Source organism: Limanda limanda, chromosome 10 (genome assembly GCF_963576545.1).
Source record: "Limanda limanda chromosome 10, fLimLim1.1, whole genome shotgun sequence".
Taxonomy (NCBI): Eukaryota; Metazoa; Chordata; class Actinopteri; order Pleuronectiformes; family Pleuronectidae; genus Limanda; species Limanda limanda.
In genome coordinates, this window is record NC_083645.1 from 7,896,568 (window position 1) to 7,914,481 (window position 17,914).

Here is a 17,914-nt window from a genome sequence, read left to right on the forward strand (position 1 = left end):
GAGAAATGAGTATCAGGTTTCTGGGAGCATCTGAATTGACTGTTGCCATGATTCCAAGGGATTGTGTGATTTGTCTGAAACACAGTGAGCTCGGGCCTCTCACCAAACTGCTTCTTCTAGCAAATTCTCATCAGGAGCCGATCAGGATCGTGATGGCGAACAGTGTGCGCTGCGTCCGCTCTGCTTCTAATCATATGAGAACAAATGTTTGTGCCTGTCAGAGCAGGACGTTTTCAAAAGCTTGTTGCATTAAGGTTAGGTTAAGTGTTTCGTTTATTCATTTTTTTTAAATTAAGGGCTAGGGGTTAGGGTTGTAACTACACACACATACAGTCTGCCATTTGAAGAATGTGAGGGGGTGGTTAAGGAAACACCTAACAATCCTGCTGTTCTCACTTAGCGTGCGACCATAGCGAGCATGAGGTAATACAGCCAAAGTAATGGGGAAATTGCAGTGTCTCAACCCACAAGGCGTTCATGTTTTTTCTCGAGGGTCTCAGGCTGTCAGAGCCGGGGAGTGGAAGAGGGTCCGCGGCTGCTCTTTAGATCTTCCAGGTTGTTTAAACAGCAGAGGAGGTTTGTAATCCACGGAGACAGGCCTGCAGTACTCAGAAGCTCCCGCACAAAGACCAACACACGCAAAACACACTTCCCCGCTAGAAGACACTATCTGTGTGTGTGTGTGTGTGTGTGTGTGGGGTGGGGGGGTTATAGGTGGTCTACAGCAATCTGACGTGTTGACAGCTACAAGTGCAACCACCAGCAACCAGGAACTACAAACAGATCTGTGGGCTGATACATCTACCTACCCAGGCTGACTTTGAGCCTCTGTGTGAGCATCTCAGCCCACTCCAAAAAGGTGGTTTCCATAGTGATGGCAGCACTACAAAAATAGAGGGGGTCTTTGGCCTTGACGACAGGTGGGGGGGTCGAGGGGGCTACTGTGGATGGACGACATCACTCCCGACCACAACAACTCCTCGTGTCACAACTCAAGAGATAAGAGGGGCTTTCTGTTTTGCTGTTTGTGCTTTTTGGAGCAGTGCAGATGAGACCCACAAATATTCCATCAGAGCTTTCCTGTCTACACTATTTTGTTGTGTTTAAGATGAGCAAGGTTTTGACATCACCTTGATCTGATGGTTCCCAGTGGAATTTCTCTCAAATATGAGAGAGGAAGGTGCGTTATGGCACAAAGAAGCTGGATTTCACCTCCTCACTTGCCCTCATGTGCTGACAAGTGAAGATGTCAGCACCCACCCGGCCCGCTAACACACCCACAGGAGCCGCAAAGTCAGACCTGCAGCAACTTCCAAATCTAAAGTCCAATTGTGAAATAAGAAGTGCAACTTACAGACTGATCCAATACAAACTTACAAATCCACAGACTTACACTTTTACAAACCCACAGAGGACAGGGCACAGATATAGACTTACCACAGACATCGATGAAAAAAGATACATTTTTATACCAACTTAAAAAAAAGAACTTCAATTGGTTACACAGAGACGTTCATATAAAATCATTAACAAATTAATTACAGAATTGGTATCTTTAATCTAAAAAAAAAAGTTTTTATAGAGTTATTAAAAAGTTTTGTTATTTCAAAGTAAAGACACAGTTGAACAAAAGAAGTCAGAGGAGCAAAATAATTTATTCACAAGCACGCACACACCCTGAGACACTCTCTCACTCTGCTCACCTGGTTGATGTGTTTGAGTTTGTCTATGATCTGGCTGATGATTGGCTCGGGGGGCTTGTTGCTCTTGGACTCAGCGCCTGGGTGCACTCGCTTCAGGCTGGGCCCGGGAAACCTGACAGGAGAGATTGAGACAAAAAAAGGGAGTCAGTTCTTTTGCTGCTCAAACTTTTTCTTTCACTGGCTGAACTTTGTTATGAGCGCAGGACACGATGAACTGACCACTGCTCCATCACTCCAAACAAAGCATTTATCACCATCTAGTGTTGATAAGATGAATGACAGCACTTCTATTTCTCAGGTTCGTGGCTGGAAAGTTCATTTGTAATACAACCCTGACAAGAGGACTGACTTCTCTCTCACTGGAGACATTACGTCTTCAGTTAAAGACATTTTTTTACCAGCTGATGCCTAAAGATAGTGTGAAAAATTTAATTAAAGTTATGGGAGTGGATATTCTCTGAAGAAAGAATGTATTTATTGGACTATGGTCAAAATGTTTAAGAGTACACCTTCATCAAAACCATCAGGCAGTTGGTTTCAGCGCGTACGGACCTTTATTGTTCAGGAATTGTAAATTAATAAATAAAATCCAACTCGGAAGCAGATATGTCACAAAATATTTAATAATTAAAATCTTTACCAGGAGACGACAACATCCTCAAAGGAGTTGAACTATTATGCAAAGTCTGGCTGCTGATTAATTCCATGCACATGAATCTGGGCAATTAGTGGCTTTTTAATCATATCTGGTTTAATAAGAGGACATTAGCAGACATGTACTTTTTCTCCTGCTTTAGCACCGGGGGTATATTTAGGAAGGAGCAGCCTACAGGCAGGTGCTCACACGTCTCTGTGAGGAAACGCAGCTCTGTCGACACATGTGCATGTTATCAAGAGGAGGAGCTGGAGAGTCTGAGAGGCCGGTTTCTCTCTGTTTGTTGTCTTTTGTGTGGAGACTCTCCCGCAGGTGTTGCTTCCCTTGTGTCAGTGCCAGGAGTTAACCCCTTCCCAGCATGCTGTTCTGCTCTGAGGACGACAGTAGCTGCTTTGGCACGCATGGGGTAGGTTTGTTTGGAAGAGGATTGACGAGACATTTTCCTCAGGCACCACAGAGATGTGAGTGTAACTGAGGTCAGAGATCGAGAAGTGAACGTCTATATTCCTGCACATGTTGGAAAAACAAAGGATAAATGGGTCGGTGTTGGAGAAAAAAGTATTTTCGGAAATAAATTGAATAAGACAAAAAAAAAACGGCCTTGAAAAAAGTGTGTGTGTGTGCAGAGCATGAGGTCATACTCATATCACTATGACAGAAGAGCACACACACACACACACACACACACACACACACACACACACACTCACACTTCTTTCACCTGCCTTCACCATTCATCAGTCTTCTGCTCTCCCCAAAGTCTCCCCAGACTTTTTATTAAACTCAAATTACATTTCCCCAGTTATTTATTCTTCTTATTAGCCATGATCTCACCCCTTCTCCTCAGCTAATTATCACATTAATAATGGAAAGAGATGTGCGATCCATTAAAGACAGGAATAGAGGAAATATGGGTGGAGGAAAGAGGATTAGGGGAGAGAGATGTTGAGCGGGGATAACAGGTTAGTGTTTCACATTATAGATGCCGGATAATTTTTTACCGAGACATAATTTAACATGTATCACCACTAAACCCATTTTCACCGCTGATAGTCTCAGTTGTCAGCTCTCGGTTTGTTATCCGATCGTTTCCTGCCTGTTGTTTGGTGATTTGATCGGTTACCCCCCGTGATAACCTAATCTAATCTAACACCAATTACCATTCCATTAGGTCCAGTCTGCATGAGAGAATAAACAAGGGAGAGGAGAGGCAGGAGTCCAGGTGTTGTGAGGATACATTATGGAGTGTGATGCTTTTCACACCACCTGATGGATCACACCTCCAGTCCCAAGCACAGACGGGTTCAGATGGTGAGGTCTGTGGCGTGTTCACAGTCAGGCTGCTCCGGTGTGTCATGTCATGTTGAGCAAAAAGTGAATCAAATTCAGATGACATTGTGACAATAGCTGGAAGGGACTGTCTGAAAATGATTGGTGTGGCTTATAGCTGAACTCTATGTTTGTCAACAATCAAAGTAGGTTTTTTGTCGAGTTTGAAAAAAGCTGCAACAATCAAACACCCACTCACTTTCAAAATAATATTTCACACCTAAGGTATATACAGGAGTTTGGAATGCAAAGAAAGAAGAAATCTGCATGTTCACCCAGTTGTCATGTTCCCATCACTGCCGATTGGATTGGATTGTACCCATTCCCATTACAGACAAAAATCAGATGTTAGTGGGTGTTTTTGGGGTTTGTTGATCAATGGCAGAGAGGCTTAATGTAACAAAAATAATTTCATTGTTTCCCCTATATAGAAAATCTAAATATTTAATAGGATCTCTAATGTAAAACACCAATTTAGACAAGTGAAAGTCTCCTCCTGGATGGTTTTGTTAATCTGCCATTCCACCACTTTTGTCTTGGATGAAATATCTGAACATCTGTTGGACGAACTGGCATGACATTTTGTATTTAAATACCATTAGTCTCTAGAAGATGTCTCCTGTTTACTTGGGTGGTCCTTGACCTTTCCTCTAGTGCTTTTGTGAGCTTGACATTTGTGTGTTTTAGTTAAATTTCTCATCCACCAGCAGATAGATTATCATCAAATGTGGTGGAGACATTCATGTTCCCCTGTGGATAAGCAGTTATCATGTTGGTGATCCCTGGAAGTTTCCTCTAAAGCAACAACAAAGACAAAATTATAATTAGTCGAATGCTTTGGATCAATATTTAAGATCAAATTGCAATAACAAACCTCAGTTGTCCTTTGTGTTTAGTGCTAAATATCAATTTGCTTTTCAACATGATGAAGTCAGATAGTTGACAGGAAAACAATACACCTGCTTTACATCAGCATGTCGGCATACTTCCTACTAAGGCAGTTAGTGTGGCTGTAAACTCTTAAGGCGCCAGTATTCTCAAGCAGAGCTGCTTGACAGATGGTTTGTGTTATTTTCTTCTACACCCTAAGTAAAAGAAAGCCTGCCCTCTACCCTGCCTCGGATTGGGTTAGGGTTAGGGTAGAATAACAATGTAAGCCAATCAGGGATACAGGGTAGGGATGGGTGGGAATAAAATAATACTTTCCATATTCAATTTCTGACATAGGATTAGGTAGATATGCTTCTGACCATATACGTGACTTCTAAAAAGTAGTGTGACATTAAAGCCCAACCATGGACTTGTGAGAAAGTACACCAGGTTTGAACTTCTCTCACTAGATCTGTTTTTTCAATTTTGTCACAACTATCTGTAATCATCATCTTCCCTAGTCTATGATGATTTTCACTCCATCTTTGAGGCTGCTCAGATTAGGTATGAACATTTTTAATTTCACACTTGAGAGGAAAACTCAAAAGAAAAACCAATCATTTATTTTCTAGTGTAACACGTCCTTTATTAATGTATATTTAATATTTATCTTTAAATGGCTCATTCACAGACTGTATGTAAAGATGGACGACATGTCTGCACTTCCTCCCACTATCGAGAAATTAAGCCTAAATAACCTGGATACAAACGCTGCCATCATGCTAATGTGGAGCCAGAGTCTGCGCAGCAGCGATCAGGAAAGTGAGGTCCTGTCGATAAAAGTGCTTGACCAATCAGGAGTCAGCCTCTGCTGTCCATTATAACATTTCACCCAGTTGATATATCATTCAATAACTAATTAAAATCAAACTTACTGGAAAAATTATCTTTGAGAAAAAAAATTGTTGACATGGACTTTAAATTCTGAGTTTCCACTAACATGGAGGAGGGGGGATTTATGACCTATACTGCAGCCAGCCACCAGGTGGTGATCAACATTTTTTGACTGTTAATTACACATTAACAGTGATGTTGGTCAATGTGAAGCATTTTTTTAAAGGTAATGTTCTATTGATGTAACTATTAATATAACTCAAAGGATGGGGTGAAATAAAAGAAAACATAAGTCAAGAGAAAGATAAGACCATCCTGTATTTTTCAAAAAACCATCTTACTTTCAGCTAGAAAACAAATAACAACCTCCCCTGTTCCTGACATCGTCAACTCAAATGTTTGTACATTGTGTAATTTAAAATGTTCCCAGTTGACACAGCACCATATCTTTTATCAGCTATCACACACAAACACACACACACACACACATATAAACACGGTTGACACTGTCATTAAATCTAAACGAGGAGTGGAAATGTAATATTTTGAGCTGTCCCATCTCTCATCACTGTTATCAATGAAACACACTTTGATTTTCTTCCTCTTTTGGAAAGGTGTTGCTCTTCTGATCTTGGCTACAGGTGTGATGGTAATTACGCCTGATAAAAAAGTTCCACATTTAGCTCCAGAGATTGCTCCTCCAGTATCTGAGACATTTAGTGCCAAACGCCTTTGGGACGAATCTAAATGTATCTGCATCTGACAAGATGAGAACCAGGGCCCCCATCTGGCTCTGGACAAGGTCCCGTCTGGGAGGATAATGGAGGATGACCCAGAGCAAATCTTGGAGTGAAAATGTACCCCGAGTGAATTTGCAGGCATATGCCCTAACAGATGACATGGAGAATTGCTTGCCTCGGGACATTGTAATCTCTCCATCATTTCCTCTGCCTTCCTGCACCTTCCTATCACAGTTCGGTCCAGCTTGTAATCATTCCCTCAGGACAGCTCTGCCCCCTCTCCAACCTGGTGTCTCCTACTCAGGTCGAGGCTCCACTTCTAACTCTGCTACCGACTCTTTTCAGCAATTTGAGAAAAGAGAATATGTTCAACGTCCTCTGTAAGAGGTAAAACATTAACCTGCAGCACATCTCGTCTGAAAATTGCGCCTGTGCACTGATTAAATTCCACACACAATTTAAAAGGCAAAAAGAGAAAGTGGATATCTGTGACTATCTAAGCCAAATTGAAATTGGGGCCGACTGACGGCATGGGCGCAAACGTAAGAAGTTATGATTTGCACAGCCAAAGGACAGGGGGGTAAGTGAAATATTGCCTAAACCTAATAGGGTTCTACAGGGTGCGCGGGAGATGTTAGGGGAGCGTGATTGAAACTGCAATTAACTAAGCGAGAATAAGGTGACAGCCCGCCTGACATTAATAACATCCCATAGAGCCAGAGTCAAGATTCACACTCACACTCAGCGGGAGAAGGGGAGCCCCGTGTGTGAAGCTCATCAGCTCTGGGCAAACTTACCCTTCAACTCACCTACACTCTCCTAGATGTGCGGCTGGAGTCCTGGGAATTAAGGAATCAGAGCAGACTATTTGTATAAGCGATCATTAATAAAGCCAATGAACCTGAGCACAAACTGCCTGCGGTCTGCAGGGTGTGCTAGAGGCTGGATCTGTCTGCTGTCTAGGGACTGCAGTGTGGGAAGGAAACACTGATGTACCTGTCTGTCATCTCCTGCCCGTTCCAGCAGAGGGAGTGGTTCGCTGGTGCAGGCTCTCGGCTGCACAATGCCTCCCCAAGACCACTGTAGAAGGAGCTGAAGCCCCTCAGGTTGGATATGAACTCCCTGCAGCAGAGAAAGACGTGAAAAGTTCAACAGAAAGCGAGAGGGAGAGAGACAGACAATAGAACTGAATATGACTCATATTCGTCAGCAGGGACGAGCTGTCCTGCACAAAAAGAAAGAAGAAAGAAAAGAATGACAGACAGAGATGAAGAGGTAGAGATAGAACGTGACAGTAAAATTCACTGTGAAGGCAGTGAAAGCCAGTTGATGAGATCCCCCCTAAGAAGGGGAGTAGAAGGGATAAAATACACAGTGTTTTTATTTCTAATTGACATTAATCCGGCTATTTTGCTGCCAAGTCCAGCGGCCCCGCTGGGCATTATTACTCTATCCATTTAAGCCTGTTACTGCATAAGAGTGGTTAAACACCAGAGTCGAGAAACAATAGGAAACCTGCCCTCAGTGTCAGGGCCAATATAACAAGTGTTGCAGTCTGAAGTGTGAGCGCTGCTTCATCAGCTGGAAGGGTGAAAGGCTGATTCCTCACTATTATGTCTTTGTTTGAAAATGCATCAACTCTGCTACGGGTTTGGAGTTTTAAGGCCACTACAACAGAGAAAGTTGAAGCAGTGCCAACCCCGTTTTAGTTTGAGAACTATGGTGTTCGTTTTACTCTGGACGAGCAGAAACGGAGATGATTGGAAACAATGAGGTTGAGACACAACCGCTTCCTGATTGGGTCTTTTCTGTCACAATGTAGCCTTTGCTAATTCTGCTACCAGTGTAGAAAGCAGCGTGGTTGATTCTACATTTTACAACAATACAACTGTATACATATGTAGGAGACCAGCCATGCACAGTGTCTACATGAGTGGTCAGGGGATATGTGTTTCAAGTCGTGTTAGTATGGACAGGCATTACAACTGATACTGAGCGAAACGCTTGTGTGGACACAGACTGTTTTAGTTTCCAATGCAGTTTTTAAATGAAAACGTAGTATAATGCATCTAGCTAAAGTCTGGATTACAGTCCCGGATCTCCTCACCTGCGGAGGCCAGCCAACGTCTCATCCGAGTCGCCTGAGGGTGAGGTCTGCACACTGCGGGCTGCAGAGGCTGCAGGGGGCTGAGGAGGAGGAGAAGGGGGGGCCCGGACTGAACGAGCGGCCCGCTGAGGAGGAGGAGCACACATCCCGTTCACCTGCGAGAGGAGAGGAGCCAATGAGAAACCAGCACAGAGTGAGTGAATGCACTTCCCCAAACCTCTTCACCCCACTTATGTTCCACGGCTCCCAGTTCACAGCCCTAAGCCTGTTTATATGTACTCGTAATAGCAATGACACTGCACACAGAGAGAACCTGTCAACAGCCAAACTGCCCCCCCCCCCCGACTCAGCTGAGCCCTGCTGCAAATTGTCATCTGTTTGTGTTTGTTTATTTTTGGGAGGGATGAAAGGAGGCGGGGGATTTGCATAACAAACAAGTCATTGTATCCTCTGCCAGCCGTTGCTGCCTTGTTCGAAATTTGTAATCATAACACTCCAAAAATCGCGAGCGTGAAAATGACGCCTCTCGTTTTGCCCCCCCCCCCCATACAAATGGCATGGTGTCTCCACGCGGGACGACATAACAATAATAAATAAAACGTCCCTCTCTGTATCTCAGAGATAATGGGCCTGGCACGTTCTTTTCAGGTGCAATAAAAATGCAAATGGATGTTAATGTTTAGCTTGTGGTTTAACGATTTGCCGGTGGTTTAATTTCCCTCCGGGATACTGGCCGGGGTTTAATTCTGCCATGTAATGTTAACTGTTAATTGTGCCCAGCTCCAGTTTAAGTGAATAGGCTGGCACCGACACCGCTGAATACAGATGGGACCTGATAGAGCGGTAGTGGACATCTTCATCTGGTGGTAACCAAGGCCACGTGCACACAAGCAAACCCACACACAAGCACACACACACACATATACACCGACAGCCAGAATTTACAGCATAAACAGAAAATGAACAGGCACTCCTACATAATAAAGTCGTTGCCAACACACTTACACACACACACACAATCCTGTTTAGTGCGTGCATGCTGACACACAGAAATGCTGATTAGTTGTAAAACAGAATCATCAGGGTTAATCAATACAGCATTGTCATCCAAGGATACAGTAATAGCAACAGCACACACAACTCAGTCCTCACACACACACACACACACACACAGACACACACACACACACACACACACACACAGACTGTTTCTCTCTCTCTCTCTCTCTCTCACACACAAACACACAATCACACAAACACACAGACACACACACACACACACACACACACAAAAACAAAACATCCGGATAATCACAGATGGCTAAGTTCTCCAGCACAAGACATTCACTAATACCCAACATCCCTGACCAGCCATCTTCACTAATACTCCCCTCCTGTGTACTTGAGGGAAACACACACACACACACACACACACACACTTCGGCCCATTGTCTCCGCCACCACATTTTCTCGCTCTTCATCTTCCCCTTGTGAAATTCACTCGTTCTCCGGCGCCTGGAGCGTGTGCCGGTGCTCCCACAGGCGATGATTAATGTGATTGGAGCTTTTTTTTGTTTGTGCATTCCCAGGAAGCCGTAGGGGAGTTGTGGCACAAGGGAGAGACTGACTCTCCACCACCACCACCTCCATCCCCTCCACCTGACGATTGTTTCTGGATTCTTCAGGGAAAGGGCTTATTCGTTGGGTATTAATATCACCCAGGGCTGGACTAACACAACCAACAGGAGAGAGTGCAGATAAAGCCTGGCTCAGCGTGAGAGCTCCGAAAGTATCTGCACACTTTTATCTGCACCGAGCAGCCTGCCTCCCTGTGAGAGAGAGAGAGAGGGAGAGAGAGAGAGAGAGAGAGAGAGAGAGAGAGAGAGAGAGAGAGAGAGAGAGTAGGGCTGCTGACGGCCAGTAACACGACATACACACTTGTACAGACACACAGGCCCACGTGTCTGTTCACTTGCACACCTGCATCTTAAGGCTCTGTGCGGTGCCGTGCTTGTGCAAACACAGTGGAAAAGATAAATTCCAAACAAATCCACGGCAATTCTGCGCGGATCCCGTCGCTTTAAACGTATAATCGGCTTACACATTCATCTTGATCACAATGAGTTATTAATAAGCAAACAGTTTCAGGAGAGAAGATACTGTGGCAAAGGTGGCAGGCGGCCCTGCGCAGCTAGAACAACATATTGGGGAGTATTAGGTGAGTAATGTTCCAGGGGAGTCGAGAGGCTCAGGGGAGCAACTGAGTCAGCGCTCAGCTCTGCTCCTCCTCTTCCTTCTCCTTTTCCTTTTTCTCCTTCTGCTGCTTCCACTACTCAATGCATTGTCGTCCCCAGCATTGAAATTGGTTTCTGGTGAAACATTGTCAGGGCATTATTTCAGTTGACAGTTATCTGTATTTAAACCAGAATTTGGTGAAACAATATCCTTCAGTCTAATGTGTTATTAATGTTATTTTGGGCTTATTATTTCAACTAGTAATCCATATTGTAGCTAAAGATTTTACGTGATGATTCAGCTGTTTATCTATTGCATTTCCGCATCAGTCACTGCTGTTTATACATAACCTTAAATTTATCATTTTAATTATTCATCCCTTCAAACATTAAACCCTAAGGTTCAATGATATATGTGTGACTGTACACTGTGAATATGGAGCGTAGAAAAACACTGATTGGAGCTATTTTAAACATGAAACATGTATTTACGTGTATTCACACATGAAGGTGAACACCCTGCGGTGATTCTTTCAGAATAATCTTTAAATCTCACTAATCAGTTCAGCTCCATTCGCCTATTTACTAAATCCAACGGCTCAGAAATCTCTGCTTCACATTAATGAAATACAACAACAGATCTCAAGATCTTGTGATAACAGTAAGTAGTCCGTTTTTTTTAAGCACAAAGTTGGACGACAAAAACGGTCCTACGAGATAAAACCTAGAAGGCCCAGAATTAAAAACATCAGGGGGGATAAATACTGAGCAGGGAATGTTTTTCTCACTAGATTTGATGATGTTCAGATGAAGAGTCTAATTTAAAATGAGACGTTAGTCGTTTGTTTCATCCCATTTGAGGAAATGCTTGTAAGAGGAATGGATTTCACACGTCTCACTCACTGTTCTGGTATTCCTGAAGCATACAGAGCTGTGAAATGTTATTATAGCATGACGTCTCTTAGACACATGTCTGAGGCAGATGAGACAGGGGCGATCTGAATTAGGAGCACGATGTTTCCTACTGAGCGAGATAGAAAACGTAGGATTAATGTGACTGTGAGTCACTGCATTAGCAGAACACTGAGAAGTGTCTGTTAAGTGCAAATGATTGTTTGCTAAATTAGATTTGTGACCAACTTATCAATTCCGTGACACGGAACCGATGATCACAACTGAGGAAATAAGACTCAACAATCTTGGGCAAAGTGATTATATCTGATGTTTCCTTGTTTTGTTCAAGGTTTATTTAAATCATTTTTGTGTGTAAATGACTTATCAAAGTCTTTTTTTCGGTTTCTACCGACGTAATAAAGGCAATTCTTATTTTTTATCATTATGTCAGTTCTTTAATTACGCATCCAAACATAATTGTAATTTATACGTTCAAACCAAAGACTGTATGTACAGATGGACGCCATGAACCCTCCCCATAATTATGAAGCCAAAATGTCTTGGTTGTGAAGAAGGGTCGTCCATCTTTATATACTGTCTACAATTCAAACCAACTAAGGATCGACTCTTAAGGACATTTTAACACCCCAGTTTATCTTGCATAATTCAAATTGAACACATGACTTGATAAATAATAACTTAGATGCAAGGTTAGAGCACTTAGAAACATGATCTGTTGCACGTTTGATAGCTCAAGTGGATTTTAAATCTTCAGAACGGACTCTGATCATTGTGTCCTCAGTAATTTACATGTTTAAGTGGATTAACAAAATACTGCGGAGATTTAATTAGAGCTCTGTAAAGCAACAGTTCTGGTTGGATTTCTTTGAGCTATTGTTGTGCACAAAAGCAGAAGACACCACAAAAGAGAGCTGATGAAAGGTGTATTATTGACAGAAAGTATTACAGGCACGCAGAGAGATACTGGATGTTATATTATACTTATAAATAAGAGTCAAACTGTGTTGAGGGTGTAACAACTCAGAACTCCTGCACTCTGCGGTCCATCTCATCTAATCTTGGTCAGATCCATCATATCTCCGTCTCAACCTTCTTCTCATCCTCATTTACAGCTGAGGGGGTCGCAGGGTGATGGATGTCCGCTCCACACTCTCCTGTCCTCCTTCACCTTGGGCTCGCCCCTCACACTCTCCATTCTTCTTCCTTTCCCTTTCTTTGCCGTCTCTTTTGTCGCCGCTTCTCCCTCTCTCTTTCTCCTCAGAAACTGGTAAAAATAGAGCTTCATAAATCATGCATCTTCTCTCACAGCAGCATGTATAAGAACGAGAGAATAAGAAATAAATGGGGAGGGATGAGAGAGAGCGAAAGGATGTTGAGCCTGAGAAGTGGAGACGGAGGTGGATGACATCAAACTCCGGGAGTGGGGCGGGAAGTTGACAGGGGAATAGATTGGAGCTGCGGGGCTCTTGGCCGCCCTCCTCGTCTCTCTCTCTGAACAGCCGTTGACTCACGCTGGAGTTGGATGGAGGAAATTAATGCTAACATGCTATAGGAAGCGGGCTGGCGGACAATGAGTGGTCATCTCAGCGGCACAGTTACAATGTTTCATGTCTGCAGAGGAGAGAACAGACGTCCCGCTCACACCTCGAGGAGTCTTCCACTGAGATAGAGTGGATCCGTCTGTCACCCACGGTAACAGGGGTCTGCACTCTCACTGGGGGGGAGGTTAAGTGAGGGACACGACCACAGACACGACTATTACACTCACTGCAAACCACAAGACAAGATATACTGCTCTGTGGAGCCATGATGCTGCTGTACAAAGAGTAGTTTGCTCCTCACAGCCAAGTGCACACATGCTGAAGTCAGGGTTTGAAGAACCACAGCAGCAATTTGACACATTGTTAGCCCATAAATCATATGTATGATACTTTAAACGGATGCTTACCTATATTTAAAGTTGGCAGTTGACTAAAGTTGTCATCATCAATTCACCAATGAGGTTTGGGGTGAATGATAACCCTCATCCTGCAGATATTTTTGCTTAATTTGTATCGATACCTTGTTGTTAAATCAACTCAGACAAACATCATGCTGTGAGCTGTCAGTCTGAGGTTGAATAATCCAGAAGGGAACTGGTATGTGTCCCATCCATGAAAAGGATGTTTCAATTAATCCCCCACAAATGTAACCACCATCAGTGTCTTCAGTGCTACATGTGGCGTGCTGCTGTTTTTACATTTGTACAATAAAAAAGGTCCTTCCGTTGAATATATGCAGTGTTATTACCAAATCTCTCTTTGTTCTCATAACTTTTGACTGTTGTTTCTGTGTGTGTGCATGTTAGCATAAAAAAAGATCCCCTGTCCGAACTCTAACCACTCGACCTATAGATGACTCGGTCTGGAACCTAGAGGTCGGAGGGTTAATCCTGATCTCAACTTCTACAAGATGAAGCTTCAAGTCAGAAATCTTTCATCTAAAAGCTGAAATAGAGCTGCACTTCAAATACAGGAAAAAGATCGGAATGAAATCCAAACCGAAACCACAATTTGGAAAACTCTTTATCCATCCTGAGAGACTGAGCCTGAAAGCGGGAGATATGACTTGGTATATAAGTGAGTGACGTGTATCGGACAATGCATTTCATTTTGCTCTCCGTTTCAACCGTCACGTCTACAGACGAGGCCGAGGGAGACATCGAGATAAATTAATATCCCCTTTTGGTCTAACCCAGGACACTGTTACACATTTCATGTAAGAGAGTCACGGATGGCATGGCTCTACTGAACATGCATGTAAATTACACTTGAAACATTCATATGATTTAATTCTCAAATCTCAAAGGTCTAATATTTTACACTTTCCCTCAGTGTTTCATTTCATGTTTTGATATCCATAGGAGGATATATTTGATATATTTGTGGTATTAAAGGAGATCGTGACATAACTTTACATCTCCTATAATTTTGTTGATAATAATTTTACTCACTCACATTTCTCTCCAGATCTCTAGCAAGCAGAGAGTGTTTTGTGGTGGTATCTGAGCATCTCTTCTGACGGGCTGACTGTTTTCTGAGTAACAAACTCAACCTGGTTGTCTTCACTTCTGATGTCATGCTGATTTATTTATTTTTTATCTATATAAGTTTTTGTCATGTGTATAGTCCTATAGGATGCAGATGTATCTTTAAAAATGCATGTTTAACACACAACCACACACAGGCAGGCTGGGTGATAAAGTGTTCACTTTACAGGCTACAAATAGTGGTGATAAATTGTTTTAATGAAAAACCCCAAAACACAGAAATATGTCCCATTAATCCTGAACTTCATTCAGCCAAATGCAGAAGTTCAGTTTATTTGAGCTGTAGTAATCAGGTGTTGTCTTATTGAAGTTGATCTTCCATGACTCCTCAGTGAGATGACATTAGCCTTCAGGGAAATAATGCATCTGTCCGTCCAATGACACCACAGAGCAGAGAGTGTCTCCACAAGATTACATTCAAACGCTCACACACACAGACACACACACACATGACCTTGTGGCAGCGCTAAACAATACTGTGCCATTGCAGCTTTAATCCCATACTAGAACCAGACACAGAGCCATAAACACAGTGTAAAGTCATCTGTGGTGACGGGAACTGCAGTCTTAAATAAACCCACACAGGCTGTATTTAATTTTGGATAAGGATCTCACCGAGACACAGAGAGAAAGAGAGAGATAGAGACAGAGAGAGAGAAGGAGAGAGAGAGAGAAGGAGAGAGCAATTTCCCCTAAGTCAGCGATTCATGGATGTAGACACGGCCTCACACTGCAGAATAAGTGAGGTCAACCTGTGCGTTAATAAATGATGGGTTCTGAGTGGAAACTTGGTCACTGTGGGAATTTGGGGTGTAAGAGTGAAAAGTTCAGCAGATATAAAGGAGCGCAAGCACATCCAGCTCTGTAGCTCTGGCAGAGAAAGGCCTTCATATTTCATGAGCATTTCTATCTGACTTCACATGTGGGCTACAGAACAAACTCCAGTGTTTTATTGCAGTTGAAACCAGACATAACGGGTCACCGCTGCTGAGGAGTGAGAGGCGAGAGACGTACTGGGAGGATGCCCGAGAAAACACAGGCTTCATCCCTTCCTTTCTTCTGCCTCCTTCATCTCCTCCTCTTCAGTTTTCAAGGTGCAATCTTGTACAATGTTGTGGGTCAGTTGAAGCTGCTCGTGTGTTTGTTTCTTATCATAAAGTGATGTTTTCTTTGTTGAAGTGAAAAAATGTCACCATGGGTCACTTAATCCTGCAAAACAAAGTTATCCTCTCGTACTCAATAAAGGTCTCAGCAGTATCTCTGCAAACGTACAAACTATAACACAGACCCCCTGCATTTTGAGAGGAGACCTATGAAAGACCTTTTTAGTTTTTTGCAAGTTTTTACCTCTGCCAAGGAGGTTATGTTTTCTTTTAGTTTGTCTGTCTGTTAGTAGGGTTACACAAATACTATCGGGCAGATTAGCACAGAACTTGTGGAAGGATGTGTTACTTGTCAGGAAAGAGACGATAACAGTTTTGGTGCAGATCCAATTAAATGGGCAGATCCAAAAATGTTGTTCCCGTTTCTCAGCAGTGTTTTCCACAGAATTAATTTAATCAATGGTGATAGCAGGGTTGCACATGCACGTACATGCGCACAAAGATTACTCACACACAACAGATTCCGAGTGAGAGACACACAGACTAAAGTGTGAACAACAAGTTCTCGGTATGTGCACAACTGAAGCTGAAACTGTGAATTCTGACTGTCTGCGTGAACAGTAAAGGCTTAACAGTGCGAGCATGCGAGTAAGCACCATAGACTGTATATAATAAGGTATGCACACAGCAAATAATGCTACACACACAGCTATGAAACTGTGGTGGATCAAATTAGAATATGGCGGGCAACCACAGTCTAGATAATTTATGGTAAACACTACTTGGTGTCTCTGACATCTCAGACATGGCGAGATAGTATACAGCATAGCACCCAGGGGTGGACTGGCCATCTGGCATACCGGGCATAATCCCGGTGGGCCGTTGACCCAATGTGGGCCGGTCTGGTCCGCTATGTTGTTGTTTTTTTTTTTTTTCTCTTCTTCCTCTCTAAATTCCCTCCAATTGGGCCGGCCAATTGGCTACAGAGGGCTAGCAGTGTGTTGCCAGCATCGACACATATTATTGGTCTATTGTTTGTCATTGTCAATCAATCATGGGCTGACAGGCTCAGAGAGCCCTGACAGTGCTGTCAATCACAACACAAACCGGGGGCGGGTGGGGCGGGACCTCATGGCATTGGCTGGGGGAGTCGCGGGACGGGCTGCTGCTGAGACAGAAACTTAACTTAATGGATAATAAGAGTAAAAAAACGCCCGGGTGGCGCTGAGAAGCATCGGGAAAAAAAGCTGAAGTCTCTGGAGGTGGAGGCTGCTAAATGTGCCAAACTGACGGACCTATGTGGTGCCGGGTTCACCAGCCCAGCAGCAGCAGGTGCGCCGGGAGACGAGCGAGGAGGACTCGACAATGATGAGCGAGTGGAGGCAGACATGTGAGCGCGCAGCGGCTCTACCCACGCGAGAGGTTGGTCTATCCCTCCGCAGGTTCACCTTCAGAAATCTTGTTACGACTTTTACTTCCTCTAGAATAGGATAAGAGATAGTGTCTTATTTTGTGTGCCTATAGTATAGTGGTTATACTGTGGTTTATTAATGTTCTTGGGCAGACACAAGAGGCACTTGTTTATAGTTAATTAGAAGTTCAGATGCACTGGTCCATTACTATTTGAACCTCAGCATCTAGGGTTCAAAATTGGTAAAATTATACATTATATACATTATATTCATATTGTTGTTGTAATTTTTCAGTCAGTTGAGATAAATCTTGAGGAGAAACATTTTGGGTTGTTTTGTGTCTGTATAGACCTACTATAAAAAGCACTTTGCATTTTTAATTTTAGTTCTTGTACTTTTGATACTTAAGTACATTTCAACACCAGATACTTTTGATACTTAAGTACTTTTAATATGAGCTACTTTAAGACGAAGATAAGTTACGTCAATTTAATGGCAGATGTGCTCGGCTAATTATGTGGGCCGGTCTGAGCCAAAAAATGCCCGGGCCGTTTTGTTCTCCCAGTCCAGCCCTGATAGCACCCTTCTAGTTTGTTTATATAAAGGTTCTGAAAACACCAGTGGTGGCTGGTGCAGAAAAAAAAGAGGATAAAGGAGCTTGGGCCAGACCTGGTCCAGACTAGCCTGATATAAAGATTCGGCAGCAGGTGATGAGGACGAGTCCACACCTGAAGCTCCTCCTGCTCTTGTTATGATAAACAGAGGTGACTAACTGGATGTTCTGTAAGTGATGTATTTTACTGCTTCCCCTGTTTGCTATTTTGAGAGACCGAAAACAAACGGGTTGAGAGTTGCCACAGTCAC

The 17,914-nt window shown here is 43.1% G+C and overlaps 1 protein-coding gene across 1 annotated transcript in view; it reads right to left on the reverse strand.

The window, feature by feature from the left end:
• Positions 1–17,914, reverse strand: part of gpc3 (glypican 3) — a 116,540-nt gene that overhangs the window by 28,269 nt on the left and 70,357 nt on the right. Inside the window, exons 4-6 of the mRNA XM_061079871.1 lie at positions 8,299–8,453; positions 7,188–7,313; positions 1,704–1,815 (exon numbers count right to left, since the gene is read on the reverse strand). Of these exons, the coding sequence (XP_060935854.1) occupies positions 1,704–1,815; positions 7,188–7,313; positions 8,299–8,453 (393 nt within the window). The remainder of the gene's footprint in view (positions 1–1,703; positions 1,816–7,187; positions 7,314–8,298; positions 8,454–17,914) is intronic.